This window comes from Mustela lutreola, chromosome 8 (genome assembly GCF_030435805.1).
Source record: "Mustela lutreola isolate mMusLut2 chromosome 8, mMusLut2.pri, whole genome shotgun sequence".
NCBI lineage: Eukaryota > Metazoa > Chordata > Mammalia > Carnivora > Mustelidae > Mustela > Mustela lutreola.
The window spans coordinates 93,331,213-93,355,019 of record NC_081297.1 but is presented as its reverse complement, the minus strand read 5'-3'; the positions used below and the strand labels follow the sequence as shown (position 1 = coordinate 93,355,019).

Genomic DNA, 23,807 nt, shown 5'->3' with positions numbered 1-23,807 from the left:
CATGTACATTTAAGAAGCTTGTGTTTTCTTATTTTAAAGAATGAAATCCGTATAAATTATATCTAAATTAACTAGTGTCTCTGTGAGGCCACTTACTCTTTGTGCTGCTTAAATTATTGCATACATATGTTCTGCACTCCCCTCCCCTTTATTTTACTGAAAAGGTAATGAATACTGTAAATTCAAAGCACATGGCCCATGCCCACAATTTTCTCCCCTCCTTCCTCCCTTTTTTCACTTCCTTCCACCCTCTTTCTTTCGATTTAGAGAGTGTGTGTGCACAAGTGCATGTGATCAGGAGTTGGGGGAGGAGCAGAGGGAGAGGGAGAGAATCTTAACCAGGCTCCATGCCCAGTACAGAGCCTGAGGTGGGACTCGATCTCACGACCCTGAGATCATGACCCAAACTGAAATCAAGAGCCGGATGCTCAAGTGACTAAGCCACCCAGGCGCCCCTCAATACACTTCTTATTAACAGAATCTTATTTTTTGTTCAAGTATCAAGTGTCCCTGAGCAAGACAAGAGGTAGGATGCCTTATAGCTCCAGATGTAAATCTTAATTAGGATAAGAAAAACCACTCAATTCCCTTTATCTATGATTGACTTAATCTTTGACAATAAATGAAGATATTCCTCCCTTACCCCCATTTCACATATTCATTACTTCAAGGATTACTTATCAAGCGCTTACTATGTACCAGATGAAATCAGTGAAACTCTGGTTGCAGATTTTATAGCTGTCCCATCCCAAGTGTTTGATATAACCAAAATTCTAATGTTAACTAGGGACTCCATGAAGTAATGAAATACTTAGCTGAATGATTTTTTTTAAGATTTTATTTTATTTGTCAGACAGAGAGAGAGAGAGAGCATAAGTAGAAGGATCAGCTGGCAGAGGGGAAAGCAAGCTCCTGATACAGGACTCGATCCCAGGACCCCTGGATCATGACCTCAACCAAAGGCAGATGCTTAACTAATTATTTTTTTTTTTTAAGCAGGTCCCACTCCCAGCACGCAGCCCAATACAAGACTTGAACTCACAACCCTGAGATTAAGACCTGAGCTGATCAAGAGTCAGACACCTAACTGACTAAGCCACACAGGTGTCCCCTGAATGATTCTTTGTAGAATGATCTTGAAAAAGTTACTCATTTTGGGTAGGAGAAATAAAGCCATACAATACCTAACAAAACTCTGTATCAAATAATTTAAGTTTTTCTAATGTTGTAAGCCAAACTGTTCTTATAATGTTACTGAATTATAGGTGTAGATATTTTATGCATTACCTAAATAATCAAAATAGTTGAAATGGGGAGTCATTTTAATTAGTGTATTAAGAATTAGAAATTTTTTAATTTTTTAATTTTAATTTTTAAGAATTAGAAATATTTTAATTAGTGTATTAAGGGTTGCAGATGCCAAACAGGACTTGAGTTGAGTTCATAAAAATTTTATGTTCATAAAAATTTAACTAATTGAAATTCAACTTAGTTGATACATAGGGACCAAAAAAAGGGGGGGGGGTGGTCAAAATAGTTATTCATATTGATTAAAGGTATAGCCCATAGAGAAGGTATGACGGTCATACCAAAAATACCAAATCATACATGACCAAATTATATGAAATAAATATTATTTAAAATGAGGATAAATTGACAGAAACAAAAATATAGCAGGAGGCAACACAATAATATCATCAGGCACAATATACACTGAGTATGCAAAAACAGAGATCCAGGTTGTATTTTTGGAATATAATTAATAATTAACAATGTTGAACAGGGGCTCCTGGGTGGCTCTGTCAGTTAAGCCTCTGCCTTTGACTCAGGTCATGATCCCAGAGTCCTCGGATGGGGTGGAGTTTTTTTTTTTTAAGATTTTCTTTATTTATTTGACAGAGATCACAAGTAGGCAGAGAGACAGGTAGAGACGGGTAAGAGTGGGGGGAACAGGCTCCCTGCTGAGTAGAAAGCCCAATGCACAGCTCGATCCCAGGACCCTGAGATTATGACCTAAGCCAAAGGCAGAGGCTTAACCCACTGAGCCACCTAAGCACCGCCCAAAATTTCAAGTTTTTAAACGGATAAATTGACTAATTTTTTTCTTTGAAGAAGCTAATATATGCCAGACTTCTGAAAAATATAACCAGAAGACAACACAAAATTCAAAATAAGAAAGATAGACAAGGTTTTTAATATTAGAATGTGATATGTGTATAATTTTCTATTTTTTAATAAAATATATAGCTTTATAGGAAAACAAATTACCAAAACTAACTCAAGAAAAAGTAGAAAGTCTAAATAGACAAAAGTAAAAATGTGAAAGAATCTGAAAATGCAACTAAAACAAAACTTTCAGGGCAGGACTTTAAGGCAAATAGTTTACTAATTCAAGGATCAGCTGTCATGGTATATAATCTTTTCAGAACATAGAAATGTTTGGAAAACAACTCAATTTACTTTGTTACCATATTATCAAATATACAAATAGACAATCTTCCCAAAACATTAATAAGTGCCTGTGTCAATTAAAATTCTAGATCAGAGAGCTATTTGAGGAGTACAGATCTGAGTGATTCCTGCTCTCAAGGAGTTCAGAGACTGGTGAGGGAAGACATATAAAATCAAATGTTATCGTTAGCAAAATCCACTGCAAGTAGTTTGGCAAACTACACAGTCTGAATGAACTTTCTAGCACAAATGTTGCATTACAGTGGTCCCAGGAAATAAGGAAAATCTTCAAAGGGCAAAAAATTAAAAAATAGGGAAATTACAACTGAAAACAAGGGATAAGCAAGCATAAAATTTAGGACGGTAAATAAGAAGTCTTGGGGCTCCTATAAGGATGTGAAGTGGAATCTGAGACTCTCCCATCAAGCCGAGATACTCAAAGAGGGGACTCGAGGGGTCAGAAGTTGATAGAAGCATCTGGCCCAAAGGCGAAGCAAATGTCAATTTTCTTCAGAGGGCAACATGCTCCATTAGTTCCTCAGGGCTCCCACAGATGGTAATCAAGCGTGTATTAGTTCAAAATAAAAATTCACCAAATGAAGGCTTAAGTTTTCATGTGTATCAGCAGAAGAACCAAACACTGGATGTAGACCACCCTAAGTTTATATTGTGTTTATCAGTTCATTCTGATTGCCAAATCCGATTTCACCATCATTTAATTCATCCACTCTCTCGTCAACATGCATTTGGTTTCTTTGTTTTTGCTACTTTGAACAGTTTTTTTTTTTTTTTAAAGACTTCATTTATTCATTGTGAGAGAGAGACAGACAGAGAGAATGAGTGGGGTGTGTGGCCTAGAGTGGAGAGGGAGAAGCAGATTCCCCGCTGAGCTGGGAGCCTGATGTGGGTTCAATCCCAGGTCCTGGAGATCATGACCTGAGCTGAAGGCAGATGCTTAACCATCTGAGCCACCCAAGTGCCCAGCTACTCTAAACAGTTCTAAGGTAAACTTTAGCCAACATGGGTCCTCATATATGTGGGCAATAATCTCCCTTAGATAAACACCCAGAAGTGGAACTGCTGGGTCAGCATCTATGTGCATCTATCTTTATTTAAGTTTACAAGATAATGACAACCTTTTTGTTTCAAAAATAGTTGAATGTGTATTCTTACTAGCAATTTAAGAGATTTCGTGCAGCACTTGCTATTGTCACTTTGTTTTTATTGATCTAGAGAGTGCACAGTTACATTTCATTGTGTTCTTGGTTTGCAATTCCCTGATTGACCGACTAATCAAGCTGAACATCTCTTTTTGTACTTATTGGCCATGTTGCTCCCCTGTCTCTTGTCCACTTTTGTACTGGTTTGTTTGGACTTGGTTTCAGTTTTTATCCAATTGTTGACCCAGTCCATTGCACTATTCTTGGACCACAGGACAAATTAAACATCCAACATTAGGAGGTCCCCAGTATAGCATGCCTGGAAACTACTGTGGCATTTGTTCACGGTCCCCTTCTCCAATGGACCTTCAGCTCAGAACAACTACCATCTGATCTTTGAAGATAGCCCAAATCTGACAAAATCTGTTCTGTACACCAATAGCACTTAAATCATAGGCCTCCATTAGAATAAACCACATGTGTACAACAACCCAGATGATGTTCTCCTCCCTCTCTACTTGGAAAACAGAAGCTTCTCAATAGCAGGGACTATGCTTATTTATCTCAGAATCTTCAAGAGTTAATGTAGTTGGAACAAATGAGGCATTAAATGTTCAAAAATCAGAAGAGATGACTTTGCTAATTTCAAAAGCGTCCCATTCACACTGTTAAAAGAGACCCATTACAAAGATTTAAATTCTTTCTTTAACAAACATTTGTAGTAAGGCATTTTATTAGTCAATCAATCTCAGTTTCAATTTCAGATACATTATTGTGTTCTCAATCATGTGACCCAGTTTAGGTTTGGAAAACATGATTACTTTAGGACTGGATACTACTACCATGGGACTTACACAGACAAATATAAAGATTTCCTGTGCTCAAATAATTTGTTTACAATTTATAAGCAGCATAAAACACGAACAAAAATAGCTATGTTATAAGGGCGGGTATAAATTGTATTTTGCAGCTAGGAAGAATTGAGGCCATCACCAAAAATACAAGCTAAATAAATAAATAAAACAACCAATTCCTTGTAAGATAAATACTTAAGGAATAGATACATTGAACTGCCATATAAATACTTATTTCCATGCTCCACTGGGGTCCTAATCTTCATCCTTAAATTTTTTAAAAGGATTTTATTTATTTATTTGAGAGAGAAAGAAAGCACAAGAGGGGAGGAGGGGCAGAGAGGGAGAAGACTCCCAGCTGAGCAGGGAGCTAGATGAGGTGCTCAGTCCCAAGACCCCCCAGATCATGACCTGAGCTAAAGTCAGACACTTAACCCACTGAGCCACCCAGAAATCCCCTCAATAATTTGATTCATATTAGATTGGAGATTTGATAGGTACATTATCTATCTATTCAAATTCAGTCATTCACACTCAAAAAATAGAGAGGCACAAAGGTGTGCCAGATTCTGCTCTCTTTTAAGTAACTTTTTGCACTTCGATTAAAGAGAGCAGAGCTTCTGGGACTCAGTGCCCTAAAAATTTAATTAATACCTGAATCACGAACACACTTCAGTCTTTATGGACTAGAGAGAAGTACTTACAACTAAAATATCAGAAAGTAGGGCCAAGAGGCCTCTATGGCAGAAGCAGAGTCATAAACGGGTTAAGGTCAAAGGGTGCGGGATCCAACAGGGTTGGGATCAAATCCTGCCTCCAGTCCGTACACCCCCGCCCCCCACCCATTATCAGTTTCCTCACCTGTAAAACAGTAATAACAATACTTAATAAATTTGCCGGAGAATCAAACCCAGTAACGAACACAAAATGCTAAAGCGCCTGACCCCCGATAAACCGTAGAATGCCAGCCTCCGCTAAGGAACAGTAGAAATGTTTCAAACTCGGTCTCAAGCTCGGTTCCCGCGGCGCCCCACAGGCGGCCCCTGCAGGCCCGCCCCGCGCCGGGTCCCCCTGTGTCCCGCCGCCTGGGCAAAGAGCCTCAAACTTGGCCGTGCCTGGCTCCGGGTGCCAGGCCGCCGCGCTGAATCACGGAACAGGAAGACCCGCGACCACACAGCTTTCTGGCCCACGCCATTTGCGCGGAATTTATTAGAACGCGGCCCTCCACTCATCTCCCTCCTCCAGCCGCACCGGCAGCTCAGAAAAGGGCCATTACTCCTAAGCCAGGGCTTATCTCCCGGCTGCGGCCGGGTCACACGACACTGACTCCCGAGCAGCAGCAGGATGCTGCCCCGCGCGCCTGGCCGCACTGCAGGCACCTCCGTGGTCAGCGAAAGTTCGAGCACCCCTGCCAGGTACTCGGGCCGGGACGCCCACCCGCCCGGAGCAGCGCAAACCCCGTGGAGCCGCGGCCCGGAGCTAGGCCCCTCCTTCGAAATCGCCCGCGCTCTGCCGCCTTCAATAGGCGTCCGGACTTGGTCCCCTCCTACTCAGACGTCAGCAAAGAAATAAAATACTCACACTGTGCGGCACTCCGGGGAGCCACTAGGACAGCACCAGGCACTTTCGCGCCATCCCACTCCCGCGTTCTCCGGGGGCGGGTCTACCGTGGGGAGCCGCCCCCTCTGACGCGCGGCCCTCCGAGCCAATCGGAACCAATACCAGCCAGCCCTATTTTGCATAGAAGCTTCTTTATATAGGCTCGGGGACAGAGGACGGGGTTACTTAGCCGTTCGCTTACACCTCTCTTACTCCACCTGAAACCCGAAATCAAGACGAAAGCCCAGTCTCTATGCCCCAAGCCCGCCACCCACAGACCAGAGCCACCCACCAGGACAGAGCTTCCTCGGACCCTTTTATCTGCACCTAGGTCCCATTCACACAGTAAACAAAGTGTTGGCTCTTTTCCTGACGTTCTGGGGGCCCTTAAAAGGGCCTTTATGAATTCGAAAAGCCGCAGAGACTGCTCAGCCGCCGAAGCCGTACAAGGTGCGGCCCTGGCGTTTCAGCGCGTACACCACGTCCATAGCGGTGACCGTCTTGCGCTTGGCGTGCTCGGTATAAGTCACCGCGTCGCGAATCACGTTCTCCAGGAAGACCTTCAGGACTCCCCGGGTCTCCTCGTAGATGAGCCCAGAAATGCGCTTGACACCACCTCGGCGGGCGAGCCGGCGGATGGCGGGCTTCGTGATGCCCTGGATGTTATCCCGGAGGACTTTCCGGTGCCGCTTGGCGCCTCCCTTCCCCAGCCCTTTGCCACCTTTCCCGCGACCAGACATCTTCTCAGACAACGACGAACTCCAAACCTCAGAACAAGCGGCTAGTAACGGGCGGCGTGGAGTCCAGGACTTATATGTCCTGGTAGCGGACCTGTTTGAAAACCTCAAGAAAATGGGCGGAGCTCTAGGCCCCAGGAGGCTTTTGTCTTTCCACCAATGGTGAGTGAAGGAGCCTTAATCAGAACAAGACTGATTTTTGTTTGCTTTCTTGGAAATACTTTTTATTTTCGCCATAAAATTGAGGAAAGAGTCAATGGGATTTATACTGCGTTTTCTCAGTGCTTCAGTACAAATCCCCTCCCTCCTTCCCATCTCCCCTCACCCCGATATCGCGCGCGCGAATTTTAATTGCTTATTTTTCAAAAGGAATGCTTCCTTTAACAATACCATTCCTAGACTAATAGGAAAATAAATAGTAACCAGAAATGCGTTACATCTTGTTAGATTTCAAAGCAATTGTTTTATACCTTTTCTTCTTCAGTCACTAGTGGGGGGAGAGGACATTTTAAATAATAGCTCTTTTTTCTCTTTCGTGATGCCCCGCAAAGAAAGAATTAAAGTTCTTGCAAAAAGTCTAACCTTCCCCCTTCCTCCCGTCTCCCAGACTTTTCCCTTTCAGAGGCCCTTGCCCCATGTAGATTATCTGGCCTCCTCTGCGCACTCCCAAGCCGGCGCATCTTTGCTTTTCAACCAAATACTTATTTCTTTGTTTTTTTAGTTGAAATCTCGTAAATTTCTTCTTATTGCATTCAAACCTGAGGTTCTCACATCTCCCAGTTACAAATTTAAAGTTCTTAAAATATGAGATGCCACGACGGTAGCTTTAAAAGGTGATTTGTACTGCAAATCGCCCATCAGGAGGCTCTCAATCCTTTCTTGAGAATCCCTGAACAAAAATGAAACTTTCAGTAATGTCACTGCTCTAGAATGCAGGACTCTCTCTTCCCAAACAGTTTATTGCAATAAAAGGTAACAGTATTTAGAGGATGATTCATAATTCTTATTTTAGTTAATTGTGCTCCCTGTCCCGAATCTTCAAAGATAAGCCTTTCCAGGAAAAGCTTTATAATAAATATTTGTCTGTCTAAATGCTTATAATTTACCCATTCTTAACCATTTGCATAACACAGAAAGTACTTTTTATTGTTAAAGATAAATTAAAAGTGCTCTCAGAGGAGTGCCTGGGTCTCTCAGTCAGTTAAGCCTCCCACTCTTGTTTTCAACTAGGTCATGATCTCAGGGTCCTGAGATTGAGACCCAGCATGCCCCCCACTCCCAATCTGCTTGTCCCTCTCCACTCTCCATCTCCTCCACTCGCACACCCACGTGCATTCTCTTTCTCTATAAAAAGTAACTCTTAAAAAAAAGAAAAAAAGAGCCCTTAGAATACTGTTTGTATGGCTGCAAAAATCCTGAATAGTCATATTGTACTGCATGATTTTAATTTTTGACTCACAGGGAAGAAGAGAAGTCTATCAGATCTGGAAGAGGTCGGGATTCTTACAAGGGTAAATTAGTTGATTATATATATTAAGACTAAAAAAGGTTAAAACAAAATTTTCAAGTTAGAAAACCTTTTTGCTTACAAGAATGAAAGGAAAAAGTGTCCAAAATAATAACAATAATTGTTAAAAATTTCCTTTGAAATGAGCAAAAATTTAAGCAAAATTTACAAAACTTATTTCAGGAACATGTTAATAACTGCATCAGAGACTTGTATGTCCATTTATCTAGTTCATCTAGCAGTTATTGGATGCTTACTAACGTATTTAATCTTCAAAATAACACTTTGGGGTAGGCACCGAGCTTATCCAGGGTCAGCTGGTAAATGGTAGAGCCAGGATTTGGACCATGGCAGTCCGGCTCCAGGACAACTGACTTAATCATGACAATATGCTGCTTCTCAACTCTAAAGACATATATTGAATTCGTACTGTATATAGATTAATCAGTGTTCTAGGCAATAAGAACATGTACGGATGTCTCTGAAAATGTGATTTCACTCAAATCAAATCTTTATTAGGATGGTGGGAGGGTAAATTTTACTTTTAAACGGATACTATAATCCACATAAAATGACACTTATTTTCATGTGCTTACGATACATAGCAGTGTAATTGTATAATTATGGGAAGTGTTGAGGTAAGTGAAATTACATCAATGAATTAGTAAAAAATAATTTCTAATTTAAAAAGGAATTTATTTTGTTCCAAATGCTATGGCTCTGCAATTGTTAAGGACGGTCACTACCGTTCTTCCTCTAGTATTTTCATGACCTCTGAGCGTCGCATGGGCAGTAGAGGGCTGGAAAAAGGGACAGCTAAGTGCCACCACAATGTCACAATGTCTTACGCGACCTTGTATACCTCTGGGCTCCCAAGTCTCAGTGGAGAACATGATCAGCAGCGCGGTGATCAATAAGGAGGAAGCCAAGGCCAAAACTTTGTGCCTTATTGCAACCTCTCCCTGGAATCCAGAGACTCTTTTCAGGCTCATAATCTCAAGGGACAGTAGATGTTAAGTTTTGGCCAAGCGACTTTGTTCCGCAGTCTTGAAGACAGCATTCACGTCTGGTGTTGCACTCTGGTTTCACAGCCTCTGGAAGCGAAGATTGGTAGCCGTGAGCGGCAGAACTGCGTCAGGGGTCCCGTGTCTTCTGGGCTGGTTAAGAAAGTTCAGACGGCCAGTTCAGGCCGAGGCATCTTTTGGAGCCAGCTCCCCGCGCTGCTGAGTAAGAGCAGACGCACCTGGGCTTGCAGGAGACAAGACGCTCGTTTAAAGAAACGGCAGGCAGAGGGGTATTGTGTGTCTGCAGTCAGACAAGCTGGCTAGGATGCTATATAATGTGAGAAAACCCACCTGGGGGACATAGCACCATAGGGATCATCTTGGACCTCAAGTGCTTGAGGCATTTCTTGCTTGAGTGCTTTGTACTTGTACCGGGTAGCTCTCCCGGAATTTTCTGTTTCTAACCGTGGTTCCTTAATTCTTAAGACGGTCTTTTCCTAGGAGCGAACTTGAAGGTTGAAATATCAGGAGCCAATCAATTCAACGGAAGCCCCAAATGCGGAGCGGTCGGTCCTGGCTATTCATATGAGAGGCTATGTAAATAAGGGCTAGGAGTTTGCTCTTTTGACTGGACAGAGCTGGAGAAGGCGGGCCCTCTGCCGGAGCGCTGGTTGGAAGCGGAGCCTGCCTGTCATTGGTCACGGATGTGTCGCTGCGCCCAATGGGAAGGCGCTGCCTAGTGTCAGCAAAGTGACAGAGGCAGTTCCGGTGTTGGCACATTACATTCAGTTACCCGGACCCGTTGCTGTGTTACTCCTCTCGCAGGAGTTTTAGGGGAGAGGTAACCATGTCTGGTCGCGGAAAGCAGGGCGGCAAAGTGCGGGCCAAGGCCAAGTCTCGGTCCTCCCGCGCGGGCCTGCAGTTCCCGGTGGGCCGAGTTCACAGACTGCTGCGCAAAGGTAACTACGCGGAGCGAGTGGGCGCTGGGGCGCCCGTATACCTGGCGGCGGTGTTGGAGTACCTGACCGCCGAGATCCTGGAGTTGGCTGGCAATGCCGCTCGTGACAACAAGAAGACCAGGATAATCCCGCGCCACCTGCAACTCGCCATCCGCAACGACGAGGAGCTCAACAAGCTGCTGGGGAAAGTCACCATTGCTCAGGGCGGTGTGCTGCCCAACATCCAGGCCGTGCTGTTGCCCAAGAAGACGGAGAGTCAGAAGGCGAAGAGCAAGTGACCCTGACGCCACCGCCACCGGGGAGCTGGCTTCCCCAGCAAAGGCTCTTTCCACAGCCACCCCGCAGTATTTTTCAATATACTCGATGTCATGGGAGTCTGCGGCGATCTCTTGGGGAGGTGGGTGGCGAGGGGCCCGCCGAGTCCCGGGCCAATAAAGTCGGTGAAAATCATGTGGTCGAGAGAGCTATGTAGTCTCGGGGACCTTCCGGATGACTCGGGGGGCAGCCAGGAGAGCTCTGGAGCAGGTACTGGGGGATTGGTTTCTGCTGCTTTGTGGACTACTTTGGTCAGCACCCTCGAGGTGTTTTGTGGGTGGGGCGAGGGAGACCACGAGGAACCCACTGGCTGGAGGTGGCAGAGTTGGGATCTCTCCCTGCTTGCCTTAATGCAAAAGAGAGGCAGAATAGGGTGCAGGGGCGTCAGGGGGGTTATTTTTATGTCATTCCCGGGGCCTTCACTCTCCTGTCTTGTCTGGGCAGTTCAGGAGGACCCAGTTGTGCAGAAGCGGTGGGGGCCAGCTGGTGTCGCGCAGGAAGTTGGCTCTCTGGCTGTACTTTTCAAAGGTGGAGTAACTTTCCGTCTTGGAAGAGTGCTTCTGATGACACAGGGCCAACATATTTTTCTTAGCCCAATAGCCGTTGTGTTTTCAGGTTTTGGATATCAGATATTTTTGTATACACACTTATGTTCACATTTCTTTAAAATGAAGGAAACACCCAGTAGTAATATGTGTAATACAGAAGCATGAGTCAGGAGTAAATTTGTTCCCTGACACTCATGTTGCGTAACAGTGCAGTGTCTTAAGTCATGAGTTACATGCTTAGGAGCCGTTCAGACAATTTTCTCAAGATGGTTCTGTCTCCATCATATGGTACTCCTTTGTAATTGTAATCAGTTTGATTTTGCTTCCTAACAACAAGTAACCTGCTTGAAGTCTCTTCATGTTCCTTCCCCCACTAAAGTCCAGTAGGGGTCACATTGCTTGATTGTACAGCAGCGCTTTAATAAACATAAAATGTGAGAATATGTAAGGATTAATGACCTAAGTGCCAGAAGTAACACATTTCAGACCCGGAATCCACATTTAAAAGTTAAACAGTAGTCATCCTAGTCTGTCCTTAATTGACCCTTCCATTTCACCCTTTTCCACAAGCTTCATCCTGGCCCACAGGGCCCACAGCACAGATCCCAGTTCAGATTTCACATCTTCGGAGTCATCTTTCGTATGAGTCAGAGTTGAAGTCTTCCTGAAAAAAACATTATGGTATTTCTTCATCCTTAGCAGTGGGTGGCCCATTTTCCCTCATAGACCTTCTTTATTTCTTCCTCAGTATTGAGCTTTTCAGTGTGCCATGCTCGTTACCAGATTCTGGGAATACAGCTGTGTATAAGGCCAACTAGATTTCCACTCTTGTGGAATGCACTTCTTTTTCTTGGTACTTGATGACAGAACAATGAACAAATAAGTTAATATCGGAGAAAGGATTCACCTTCAGCTTCCTTTAATAGTTGTGTCTCTCTGCTGATTGTGCAATGAATGTTGGGATCACTTCTCCCATGTGGTCATCTTTTTGAGGTGAAAAAGATCAGGCTGCAAATACCTCTGTTAGGGGGGTATATTATTGCCTCAGATTCCTGAGGAGAATAGATTCTGAGGCTGCCATGGGCAGCAGGTGCCAAGATGACCACAACTATTTAGTCCACTCCCAGCTTCCATATGGAAGGCTTCTTCATATGTAAAACAGTCCTAATGCCAATTTTGAGGACTGAGATTGTTCATTTATACACATATAAGGCATATAATAGGTGCTGAATAAATTTAAAGAGGCTCCATTTCCTACAAGGTATGGGCTTACCCTTACAGATTAAAGTATAGGTAACTGTAATTAACAGGTTTTTGTTTTGTTTTGTTTTTAATGCTCAATCATTAAGATCTCAGTATTACCACTTTGGGGACATGGTGGGCAGTGGAGGAAAAAAAAAGTCATATATATATATATATATGTATAAAATGTAGATGTCCAATGCTGGTTTTGAACTTTACGTGTTCATTTTCTTAAAGATTTCAGGCACCTGAAAGATTATTACTAAAAGCATGACATTTATAAGAAAAAAGCAATTATACCTTTCTTTCTGAAGATTCAGAGGAGTCTGTCTGTCTAACCCTGTTACCTGAAGAGCAAGACAGACATGATAGAAAGTACAAAGACCACCCCCTTCACCACATCACCTCCGCTGGCCCAGGGATTCTGTTTCCTCTCAAATCCTTTCCCTGCCGCAGATTTCTGTCAGTCTCTCACCATTTCTGTTTCACCATTTCTGTTTTTGAGGGGTTTCTAAAACCTGAATAATTTATTGGCAGTTAAAAATGCATACCTCCTGCAAAATCAATTCAGCTTGTGATCCTTGATGAACAAATAGTTCTTGCCAACAGATGATTGTTAATTTAAAAGGACAGTATTTCTTCAAGCACAAGACGATATAGAAGACGACTTAGGACAGAACTGGGTGGGACCTGGATTTTGATTCATAATCTATAGTTGTATTTATAGACACACATATTCTTTCCTGCCAAGATTAAGCCATTTGGGTGGCAGCCTGTGAATTGGGCAGGTTTCCTGTTTTGTTTTTCCTGTAGGGCCAGTCTCGTCTTTGTGTCTCTGAGAACTGGTCTGTTCAGTTTTGTTTGCCTGGAACCAAAAGGTTTAGTCTGGCCCCATAATTGGAGATCCCTGGCCTACTGTATGCAAACTTTTCACAAATGGAATGTGAATGACATATGCCATGGTGTCTAAGGACTCCAGCTCTCTGGAACAACACTCAAGTTCAAAGCCATTCTGTTCCCTTACTAGTTAGATGATTTTGGAAATATCGCTCAATTTCCTCAAACCTCCGTTTTATTTATAAAGGGGTCATAATAGTAGAGTTTACATCAGTGGATTTTGCAGAGGATTCCTTGAGTAAATGTGAATGCGAACACTAGAGTTTCCCATGTAGAAACATGCTCGGCGAAACATGCTCGGCGAATAGTAACTATTCTTATTTTTATGTGCAAATGGATTTAGAGTGGGTTGCAACAATTCTGGGACCTACTGAAATAGAAAAACATGGCATTCTAGCAATCCTGTGACTTTTCTGGTAGCAAACCATAAAAACAAGTTTAGTGGTTGTTCTACTAATTACAAGATATCCACCACTAATCTGTAACAATCAAGAGAGTAATAAATGGTTTGAGCTTGTTAACCATTCAGGTTAAAACCTTAATTTGCATTTCCTCCCTCCCTAAAGATGACCTAGTTTGGAATTAATGGCTTACCTACACCCAAGCAAATTAAAAATGGAAACTTTTGGTTCAACAACGTATTGAGTATATATTATGTGTGAAATCTGTGATTGATAACCAGCTATTTAGAAAAGTGATTATAATAAAAAGGTGATTACAATAGAGCAGGCTACATGTAAAGAAAGGGAGATGCCCAGGGTGTTAACAGTGACAGGGAGTGGAGGCACCTGTATCACTCGGCCTGGTGGGGAACGGCACCTGAAATAGGTCTAGGTGTGCGAGTTAGCCGAACATGCTAGAGTTTTCTGGGCAGAGAGGCAAGGTGCACCAAGGCCCAGAAATCAAAGGACAATAGGGGCAGTTGGATGCCAGAGAATCTAGGGGATGAGGTCATTTGGGAGTCCTAACTAAAAATAGGCATCCAGAGGGAACATACATAGAGAATATACGTACAGATATGTAAGCGGAGGTGTAGGAAACAGCCCCGCTGCACAGGGGCTGTGAGGATCTCCTGCGACCTCATGGACTGGCAGAGGAAGAGGAGCCACTGAGGGCATGGAGGGAGGACACGGCCCAAGGAGAGGGTCTGCCAAAGGATGGAGATTTCTCACAGTTTGGATCCCTGCTCTCCCGGACACCCCCTAATTTGCTTGTATTGCCGTATAATTAGAAAATGTTCTTTGAAAGTTATTATGTTCTCCTATCCAAGAAACGCTGACTGGCTGGCTCAGCTTACTAACGGTGTTGGAATGGATATGCATTTTTTTACCCTTTGCATTTTCACTTTGCACATGGAGAAACTCTGGGGAGATATGGTGACAAGATCATTTTTTAAAAAAGCTGAGAACAATGTTGGTAAAGAAACCCTTTAAAAATATGTCTTTTATTATCATTCCATTCAGTTGAATAGTTCTTTTTTTACATGTTTTAATTTTAATTGAAGTTTTAATTTTAAAGAATTATAGAAACAGTAACTTATTAATTCATAAAACCAATGTAGTTATTTAATTAATTTATTTGCCCTCTCAAGGAAAAATACATTGCTTGTAAGTATCATTTGTAAAAAGTTACAGTGAATTTTATTGAGGTGTAATTGACATAACATTTTCAGGTATATAATATAATGATTCAAGATTTGTGTATATTTTAAACTGACCATCACAATAAGTCTAGTTAACATCTGTCACCATTCATAGTTACAGTTTTTTTTCTTGTGATGAGAACTTTTGAGATTTACTCTCTTAGCAACTTTCAAATATGCAATACAGTATTATTAACTATAGTTATAATGTTATAGAGTATAACATGTTATATAGTATAATGTTATAGAGTATAACATGTTATACTCTATATCCCCACGACTTGATTATTTTATAACTGGAAGTTTGGACATTTGACTCTCTTTACCCATTTTGCCCAACTCTCCCAAGGTACCCCCCGCTCTGGCAAACCACCAATCTGTGGTCTGTATCTATGAACTTCTTCTTCTTCTTTTTTTTTTTTTTTAATTTCATACATACATGAGATCATACTGTATTTGTCTTTCTCTGTCTGACATATTTCACTTATTGTAATACCCTGTAGGTCCATCCAGGTTGTCAGAAATGGCTAGATTTCATTCTTTTTATGACTGAATAATATTCGTGTGTGTGTGTGTACCACATTTTCTTTATTCACTCATCTATTGATGGATGCTTAATTTGTTTTTAACATCTCAGCTATTGAAAATAATACTGCAATGAATATAGGGGAGCATATATCTTTTTGAGTTAATATAATGTAGGTATTTTCAAATTTTAAAACAAGAGAAATTTGACTTGAATAAATTAATTTTTTAAATTAGCTAATATTTAGTTTTCCAAGGGGGGTAACTGGAGGTAAGAGGAGCAGAAAATAACAAACACAAAACCAAAAAAAAAAGAGGGAAAAGAAAGGAAGCCAGTTGGCTTCAGTCAGATATGAAATTACCACTGTAAAGCTTTATTTTGTCTTCTCTATAAGGAGAGGAAAGAAAGTTAAGGTGTTGAAAACAGATTTTTAACATACACGTACAGAAAAGAGAATGGCTGCACTCTTGAATAGTAATTCAGGTCCTTGATAATATTATCAAGCCATGCAGTTTAAAAGCCAGTATTGCTTAACTCTAATTTATGGAAGCAAAGGAGGGATAAGCCCTATATTCAGTTATCTATTTTTTTAAAGACAAATCAGACCAACCAGTCTGCTCACGAGGGTTTATTTGCTTTCTGTTTTAAAGTACTTCTCAGTGAACCATCTTGTTCATGTCAAAAGCCCATGTAGCAACTGCAACTCTGAAATATCCCTGGTGAGATTGTGTTTATTAGGGAGAGAGGTGTACTAATTCCTATGAAAATATGAACACATGAAGGAAATAAGCGGCCTACAAAAGGTGCAGTTTTAGATTGTGATGGCTAGGAAAAATATTCTGTTTTATAAAAATGGATAATTTCTGATCCCCAAAGTTTGGCCAGGGACCAGTCATCCCTGTTCATAGGTCCAGAAAGACACAACTAAATGGACCAGTCTTCAAGGACACAAAGACAAGAGGGAGGCAGAACTCTTGCTCTGATTTAGAAATGGTGACCCAAAGCCAAGTTTGCCCTAGGGTCGCTGGTCTGAAGAGCCCTAAGTGTTTCAGCTCTTGGGCAGGGGTGAGTGGGGGTGTTAGCTTGAAAACAGACTTGTCAGACTTCTGTCTGCTCTCTCCCTATGGATCGTGTCTCTTTGGACAACACGGAATATCTAACAAGCTAACAAGCAACAAAAGCAAAGGATAGAAGACTAAAGAAAAGCTTATCAAAGAACACTAATGTGATCAGACAATTAAAAAAAAAAAATTCCAAGAGCTCTTCTTCCAGGGAAAACAAAATTAACACTGAGGCTTAAACAAAATATAGGAACTCAGTTCAGCATGAACTCACCTCCCAGCCCTGAGCAGGTGGCACTTTACCCAGATGGAATCACGGGAAGTCTCCGATGGGCGCCATCTTAACTGAGTTAAGTGTCTTGGTCCAAGCAATGGGAGCTTTAGTGGAATCTATACTGCACTTTGGAATCGGTCTGCACTTTGGTCTGTGCCCTCCAGCAGACACCACGAGGAACACACCTGTAGTTGAACAAATTGGGGTTTTGCTCTTTGCAGCTTGGAAGACACACACTGCGGGAAAAATGTGGGGTCTCTGACTAAGAGGATGTCAAAAAGGCTTTATTACAGGTTTTCAGTTTGTGGTCACTGGTTTGCGGGCATTGGCTAGGACTGTGTGCTGCTGCGGGTAGGGATTAGTCTATGATTTGGTAGCTTCGTGCACTTAATAAGCTGTGAAGAATGAGGTGAGGCCATAGCTGTGACCGGGTACTCTGACTAAGGCACATCAGGCTGTTTGGGTATTGCTGTGGTTTGGATAACATTTGTGCTTCTGGGTTCAGAACATTCCAGGGTAGTCTTAGTTTTGTTTTGAATTTTCAGGGTCACAGAATGGCCTTGTCTGGTGTTATTTGTAGCTGTCAGGCCAGCTCCCAGAAGCACCAAGGCCTGGCTAATAGTCCAAGCCGGTAACAAGCTGTCATGGGCTGCTCTCCCCTCTCTCAACAGCCAAAGAAAATAATGGGACACCCAGAAGAGGGCTTGCTGAGCTGTGGAAGTAGACAAGGACGCCTCAAGACAAATGTTTACAGAGTCCAAGCACCGTGCAAAAGAGGGAGCTACTGCCTATTGGTATTTCATTTACATACTTCCAAAATCCAAATCCTTTAATGACATCCCCTTGTTTTCATGTTCATCAAGGAACTTTTTGTCTTGAATTTCTCTTTTTGTGTGTCTCTTTATATAGGGTGAGACTGTTCTGGTTTCTTTAACATGATAATCCATGTATTGCTAATCATAATTAATGTTTTAAATGTAAATTTATGTTATATTTATATATACTTATATATAATTTTTATGTATTTAAATGTATATATTAAGTAAACACCATGATCTTACTTTCCTCCTGTCTTCCAATATGCTCCTGCCCATTGCCCAGCCCAAATACAAATCAGTAAGTTATTCTGATTTGAATTCATGTCAGGGAAAAAAAAAAATTCAACCCAATAAAAATCTAGACATTTATTTGTAAACTTGCTAAGCCTCGGTTTTCTCATGTATAAAAATAGGATGATCGGGGGCACCTGGGTGGCTCAGTGGGTTAAAGCCTCTGCCTTTGGCTCAGGTCATGATCCCAGGGTCCTGGGATCGAGCCCCGCATCAGGCGCTCTGCTCATCGGGGAGCCTGCTTCTCCCTCTCTCTCTGCCTGCCTCTCTGCCTCCTTGTGATCTCTGTCTGTCAAATAAACAAATAAAATCTTTAAAAAAAAATAGGATGATCAGATCTATGCCTATCATGAAGCAGTCGGTGATGAGTGTATGGTAAGGGCTCAGTAAATTCTGTGATTGTTATGATCATTACCCTACATTTTTCATGTGGCTTTTCTCTTTCCCTTTTGTGGTGCCATGTCTCTGGGTCAGTGTTGATGATTTAGACCCCCTACCTGCCCGCCGTGCTTCATACTTCCTCTGGTTTCCATGAGGTCTTTCTCCCAGGGACCTCAGCCTGAGCCTGTTTCAAAATAGCCCAGTTCCCTTTGTGGTATTCCCCCTTCCCTTCGTGCTACTCCCCCTCCCTCGGTCTGAATTTCTGCTCCATTCACTGTGTACTCTGGACAAGTGACTTAATCCTCCCGTGCCTCAATTGACACATCCGTAAAGGAAAGGAAATGACAGTAGCTGCCTCACCAGGTTGCTGTAATGACTGAACACATTAACGCACTTGAGGCAGAAGGCATTCGAAGGATGCCTGCCACAACGTGTTATCATGTTTCCTAATAACCCAGCACCACACCCTTTGTAAGTCCCCGGAATAAGGTCCCTGCTGCACAATCAGAGCTGTCAGCTAGGGACTGTGTTCTCATTTCTCGTGCTGCCTAATCCCCTGTACCACACGGATTTTCCAGGGTTGTGCTGTCTCTGAACTAGATCTTCAGCATCTCTCCTCCACTCTCCTGTGCTAGTCCAGGGGGTCTCCTCACGGGTCTCCCAGCTCTGGTCTTTCACCCTGAGGCCAGCCTGTCCCCTGCATCACAGCCCTGGTCTCATTCTGAAACCAAGTGTTATTCTGGAAGCGCGTTCTATTTACCATGTGCCAGATGCTGCTCTGAGAGTTTTATGGTGTTACCTCGTTTGTTATCTGTGTTCAGGGACTTTTCCCTTGTTCATATAGTATTTATTTATTCCATAAGTCTTGCATCTATTCAATACATCAGGAGCTCAATCAGTCAGGATCCTACCAGGAAACAGATGGCATGGCCAAATGCGGTGATTTGAGAAAAGTGTAATAATGGGCTTATTTATGGTGATGTGCATAGTGTGCAGGGAAACCACGCGGAAGGAGGTTAGGGACAGCTGGGCTCCATGACCACGCCTAGGTGTAATGGAGTGAAAGGAGGGAGTGCTCACCAGACCTGGTAGGGGAAGGTTGTGTGGAGGGGGTCTGCTTGACTAGAAGAATCAAGGTAGTCTAATCTAAGAGAGCCAGCTTCCCACGACCTCGTTTTCCTCCCTTCCTCCAGTATCTTGCTTCTCACTGGCCAGCTCAAGGGAGAGCCAAAAGACAGAAAAGGCCTCCTGATGCAATCTCGACAATTCAGTCTTTTAGGGCCTTCGAACAGAGCAGATACATGTAAAGAGGGGCTCTGGAGGCCCAGAGCTCTTAGTCATCCAAACACTAGGTGAGCAGGTGCCCAATGCCATAAGGGAAGAAAGTAACTGGGCTTTGCTTGGCGTGACAAAGTTTATCTCCCCACCTTCCAACGAAACCTTTGACTTATAGAGAGTGCTAGCAAGAGCAAACAGAGCAGATGAGATCCGCATGTTTCTGAACCTCTCACAAGAGTAGACCTTAAATGAAATCTATAAAACCTAGAGATTCCAGACTGTTCTGCCATTTTTTCATATACATACCACTCACCAGCCATACCAAGCTACCTTCTGTCCCTTCCAGCAGCAGACGCAGGAGCATAGGGAACTGTTGCCCACTCTTCTTTGCTTCAGCCCCTTGAGTAGAGCCAGCCCCCTGTTTCATCTGACTGCAGAGAAGGCTGGAAATTGTAGAAGAATCGTTGGAAGATTTTAGTGAGTACCACTGTCTGTCAGTTTCTCAGAGCAGCTTTTGCTTACCTCCTAGTTCTTAGCTTTGTTCTAGTTGACGGACTCCGGGGCTCTCTTGCAATGTTTTAAGAACAAAAATGACCAACCAAGAAAGCCTTTTATTGTTAGCTGGTACACATAAGCTAACAGTGCCTAACCGATTACCTGGCAGAAGGTGCTTGAGAAATACTCCATTTGTTTTTGTCAAAGGAATTGGTACTAATAATTTCGTAAGTAGGTTGTGACAGGAGACTGGATTCTCTTTGCACTCACGTGTGCCAGTTATAAATTTCTTGCCTCTGAGGCCCACTTTCAAACTTCAGTACCTGCTCTGAGAAGAGAGGCAGAATTCCTTTGATCATTTTCCCATTTTGGTAAGCGTGTTAGTCTCTTAGTAGAAGGCACTAGAAGGACTTTGCATGAGAAGAGGACAGCTCTTGCTGGCTCAGGCTGCCAGTGGTAGTGGTGGGAAAGAGGTGAGGTGTGAGGTCATCAGATGGCAGTCTGCCCCAGCCATGTGTCCAGAATGCAGTCTCTCTGTGACCTGGCAGCCCCCACTCACTCTGGGGACTACCTTCCTGCAGCCTCCTACCAGGGAAATCACACTCCAGGCCTCTGGGCTTCAGCAGTGCGCAGACCCCCTTACACACCCACCTTCCGGAGCTGATCTCCTGTAGTCCTTTCTTCGAGGTCAGGGAGTGTGACAGGCCGCCTGCCTGCAGTGCAGAGTTCACACTATGAAAACAGTATTGAATCGTGACAGAGATTGTAGGGCTCACAAAGCCCCAAATACTTCCCATCTTGGCTCTTCACACAAAGTTTGCTGATCCCTGTTCTAGTCTAATAGTGGAAACAAATAAAATACAAAATAAAAAGCCAAGTGAACACAAAGCATCTTTTTAAATCACTGAATTGTCCTACTAATTTTTCTTCAGAAATATGGTATTAAGTTTTTTCATGAACATGTATTTTATGATTAAACTCTCAGGGTACAAATACAGATTTTACAATCGCTCCTCCTGTGATGTGGGTTACTCAGCAATAGGAATGGTCATAGGAGATGCTGGATTTGTCCTCTGCCTGCATTTTGATTCTCTCAGCACTCTAAAAAACCGCAATTATTATTTGAAGTATGAAGTTTTTTGTTTTGGTTTTTGTTTTGCAGTAAGTCCCTAAATATGGCAACTTTTATTAACTCCCAGAAAAGAAGTCCCAACTTTCATAATAGCATGGCCTTTTCATTTGTGAGTAGTACATTTTATAAAATCAGGTAAGATTTCAGAGCTACCTATATTCATGTTTTCCCCTTCCCTGCCTGAACTTTGGCTGTTACCATCTTTCTCTACCTCATTCCCCATTTTATTGGAGCCAAGTTTGCTGGGTGCAGTAGTAAGGGTGGAGTTGTCTGTTTTTCCTCAGACTCTAATTTTTCTTGAGATTCTATGGATACAAACACTATTGGATTCTCATTTTCCTCTGCTATACAAATCCTTAAAACACTTTTTTTTGTTTTTTTTTTTGCATCTCACAGCATTCTTAAAGTGTTAATTCTCCTATTTCTCAGTTATTTATCTCCTGTAAATGCAATTCTTAACTAAATTCTTACTAAATAAGGATTCATTAGGGTAAAGTGCAATAGTAGACAGCTTATTTTTAGGATTCAGATGCCTAATGAGGGGAGATAACATTTGAATAGGATAACAGGTCAAGGAAAAACAATGTCTTGGGGGAATCCATGGTCCTTTCTTTGCAAACTTATTATTTTTTAATGTTTTCTCTTTGGTTGCAGCACCATTAAGGTCATTGGTTGATATTTCAGAGAAAACATTTCTGTTTTTTAAGAACTTTTAAAGGCTTTTAAAATGTAAAAAGACTATAAAGTTCTGATGAATTATGTCTTCACTGGCGGATAGCATATAATGGCCATCCGATTATTATTTTTCCAAATTGTTCACTAGCACAGGTTAAATGAATTAAATTCTTTTAAAAAATTAGCATTGATAAATACTGTATTCAAGGTATGAGACAAGTGATATAGACATTGATGCTTCTGTCTTGAAATTTACATAAGCACCCTGAGGGTAGGGACCTCATCTGATTCCCTTGCCACTGTTTTCCCAGCACCTAGCCCACAGCAGGTGCTCAGTGACTATCTGCACAATAGTTGATGACTCATATGGCTCCCCAAGCCCTCAGGTAGCTCATTCCATCAATCACTCTTTTCATTCTCCAACCTGTCCCTCTCTCCTGGCTAGTAACCCTCAGCAAACTTGAGCATGCTGACCAACCAAAACCTCTGCTCACTTAGTCCTTAGCCACCTGCCCTCTGTCCTATCTACTTTCCTTGACAGCCAAACTCAAAGCCATCCTTAGAAAGAGAACTGTGGTAGGGAGAGTAATTTTGGTCTCACGGAAGTCCTAGCTCCAACCTTTGCTAAAAGCCCTTAATTCCAGGAAAATAAAGAACAGGAAAATTTCCCCACAGCTCGTTTATAACCTCCTGAACCCAGGACTGAGTGTGCAGACATTTTATCTACACCTCTGCTCAGTGACAGCTTTGAGTTCTGGAGTTCTGTAAGAAGGCCTGTCCTCCGAACTAGTTCTGGCTGAGGAACATTTTCATGTATTAGACCTGCTGCAGTTGGACTAGAAGACATGTGTGCAGTTCTGTATGGGGTGGTGATTGTGGCATCTTGTGGCCTGAAGCAAAAAAAGTTTAGTATTAAAAAATGTCTCCCAACTACATTTAAATAAAACAAGTTTATGAAGAGCACAAACTAGAATATGCAAATGAGAATTGAATCTAAACAGAACTTTGGAGGTCATCTAGGCCTTTATGCTGACTCCACACCATGAAGAGTATTTTTGTGGATCCGTAATTCATGTTTTATACCTTAAAGCCCAGGAAAAAGAGTAAAAGGAATTTCAAAATGACTTTAAGGGGCAATTAATGCATAATAAAGTGACACCTTGAGAAGCAAACAGTATTGATCCATATTATCTGATTAAGGATCTGTATCAAGCTTAGCAGTGGTCCATTTTTTGGAAATCATAAGGTCAATTACGATCATGACAACAAATGCCTACTCAGAATCTACCCAAATTATGAACTGCTGATTCCCCTTTGCTGTGAATACAGCTAGCATAGGAAAGTGTCAGATTTTACAATTTTACAATACTAGGAAATGACTCTATGATAAACTGAACAGCTTTCTTAATGTGAAACAGAAATCTCAGAAAAAATGTAAATTTCAAGCAAGAACATTAAAAATATTGCAGAACAAATACCAAAGAATGATTGTTTACATTTAAATTATATTATTGACTTGATGATGAGCTAATTGGGTTCCATCCCTGCATCTAAATGGTAAAAAATTCAATTCACTTACTGGCCTGTAATGATTATACTTAAAAAAAAAAAAAAAAAAAAAAAACCAGGAAAAAAAGAAAAAAATCCAAAATGATCTATAGACTGCTTTGACAGGACTTGCTTTAATCTCAGAGTAACTTCCAAGAACAGTCTCATACACAAAGGATCTTAGCACAGAAATCTAAATATCCATCAAGGATAAATAAAAGCAAGAAAGTAAAAGCCTTATTGTGTTATGTATTATCTTTTTAGGATACCACCAATTTTTGATGACATGGGATTCACATGACAGATGTTTAAGATACAATGGAAAGTAAGACTAGGTATGCCTAGTCTATAGCCAATGCACACATTTACTCGTGCATGTGTGTATGTCTTTGTTCATAAAAAATATTCACTTT

The 23,807-nt window shown here is 42.0% G+C and overlaps 3 protein-coding genes across 5 annotated transcripts in view; 1 reads left to right on the top strand and 2 right to left on the bottom strand.

Annotated features, from left to right (window-relative positions):
- GUCY2C (guanylate cyclase 2C) overlaps positions 1 to 6,171 on the bottom strand; it is a 130,709-nt gene extending 124,538 nt beyond the window's left edge. The window contains exon 1 of one of the 3 annotated variants that reach the window (XM_059185991.1): positions 6,047 to 6,171. The gene's annotated coding sequence lies outside the window, so the exon portion shown is untranslated. The remainder of the gene's footprint in view (positions 1 to 6,046) is intronic. The other 2 variants (XM_059185993.1, XM_059185992.1) reach the window with 2 other exon arrangements.
- A 271-nt stretch (positions 6,172 to 6,442) lies between these two features.
- On the bottom strand, positions 6,443 to 6,860 carry LOC131839011 (histone H4). Its single transcript, XM_059185996.1, has one exon. The coding sequence runs from the start codon at positions 6,802 to 6,804 to the stop codon at positions 6,493 to 6,495; it is 312 nt and encodes a 103-aa protein (XP_059041979.1). The 5' UTR covers positions 6,805 to 6,860; the 3' UTR covers positions 6,443 to 6,492.
- Positions 6,861 to 10,053: 3,193 nt separating this feature from the next.
- LOC131839010 (histone H2A.J) lies at positions 10,054 to 10,721 on the top strand. The gene has a single exon (XM_059185994.1). It carries the CDS (start codon positions 10,160 to 10,162, stop codon positions 10,547 to 10,549), a length of 390 nt encoding a protein of 129 aa, XP_059041977.1. The 5' UTR covers positions 10,054 to 10,159; the 3' UTR covers positions 10,550 to 10,721.
- The last annotated feature ends 13,086 nt before the right edge of the window (positions 10,722 to 23,807 follow it).

What these genes read in the sequence shown, in the direction of transcription:
- LOC131839011 (XM_059185996.1), bottom strand. Translation starts at nt 6,804, where the DNA reads ATGTCTGGTCGCGGGAAAGGTGGCAAAGGGCTGGGGAAGGGAGGCGCC.
- LOC131839010 (XM_059185994.1), top strand. Translation starts at nt 10,160, where the DNA reads ATGTCTGGTCGCGGAAAGCAGGGCGGCAAAGTGCGGGCCAAGGCCAAG.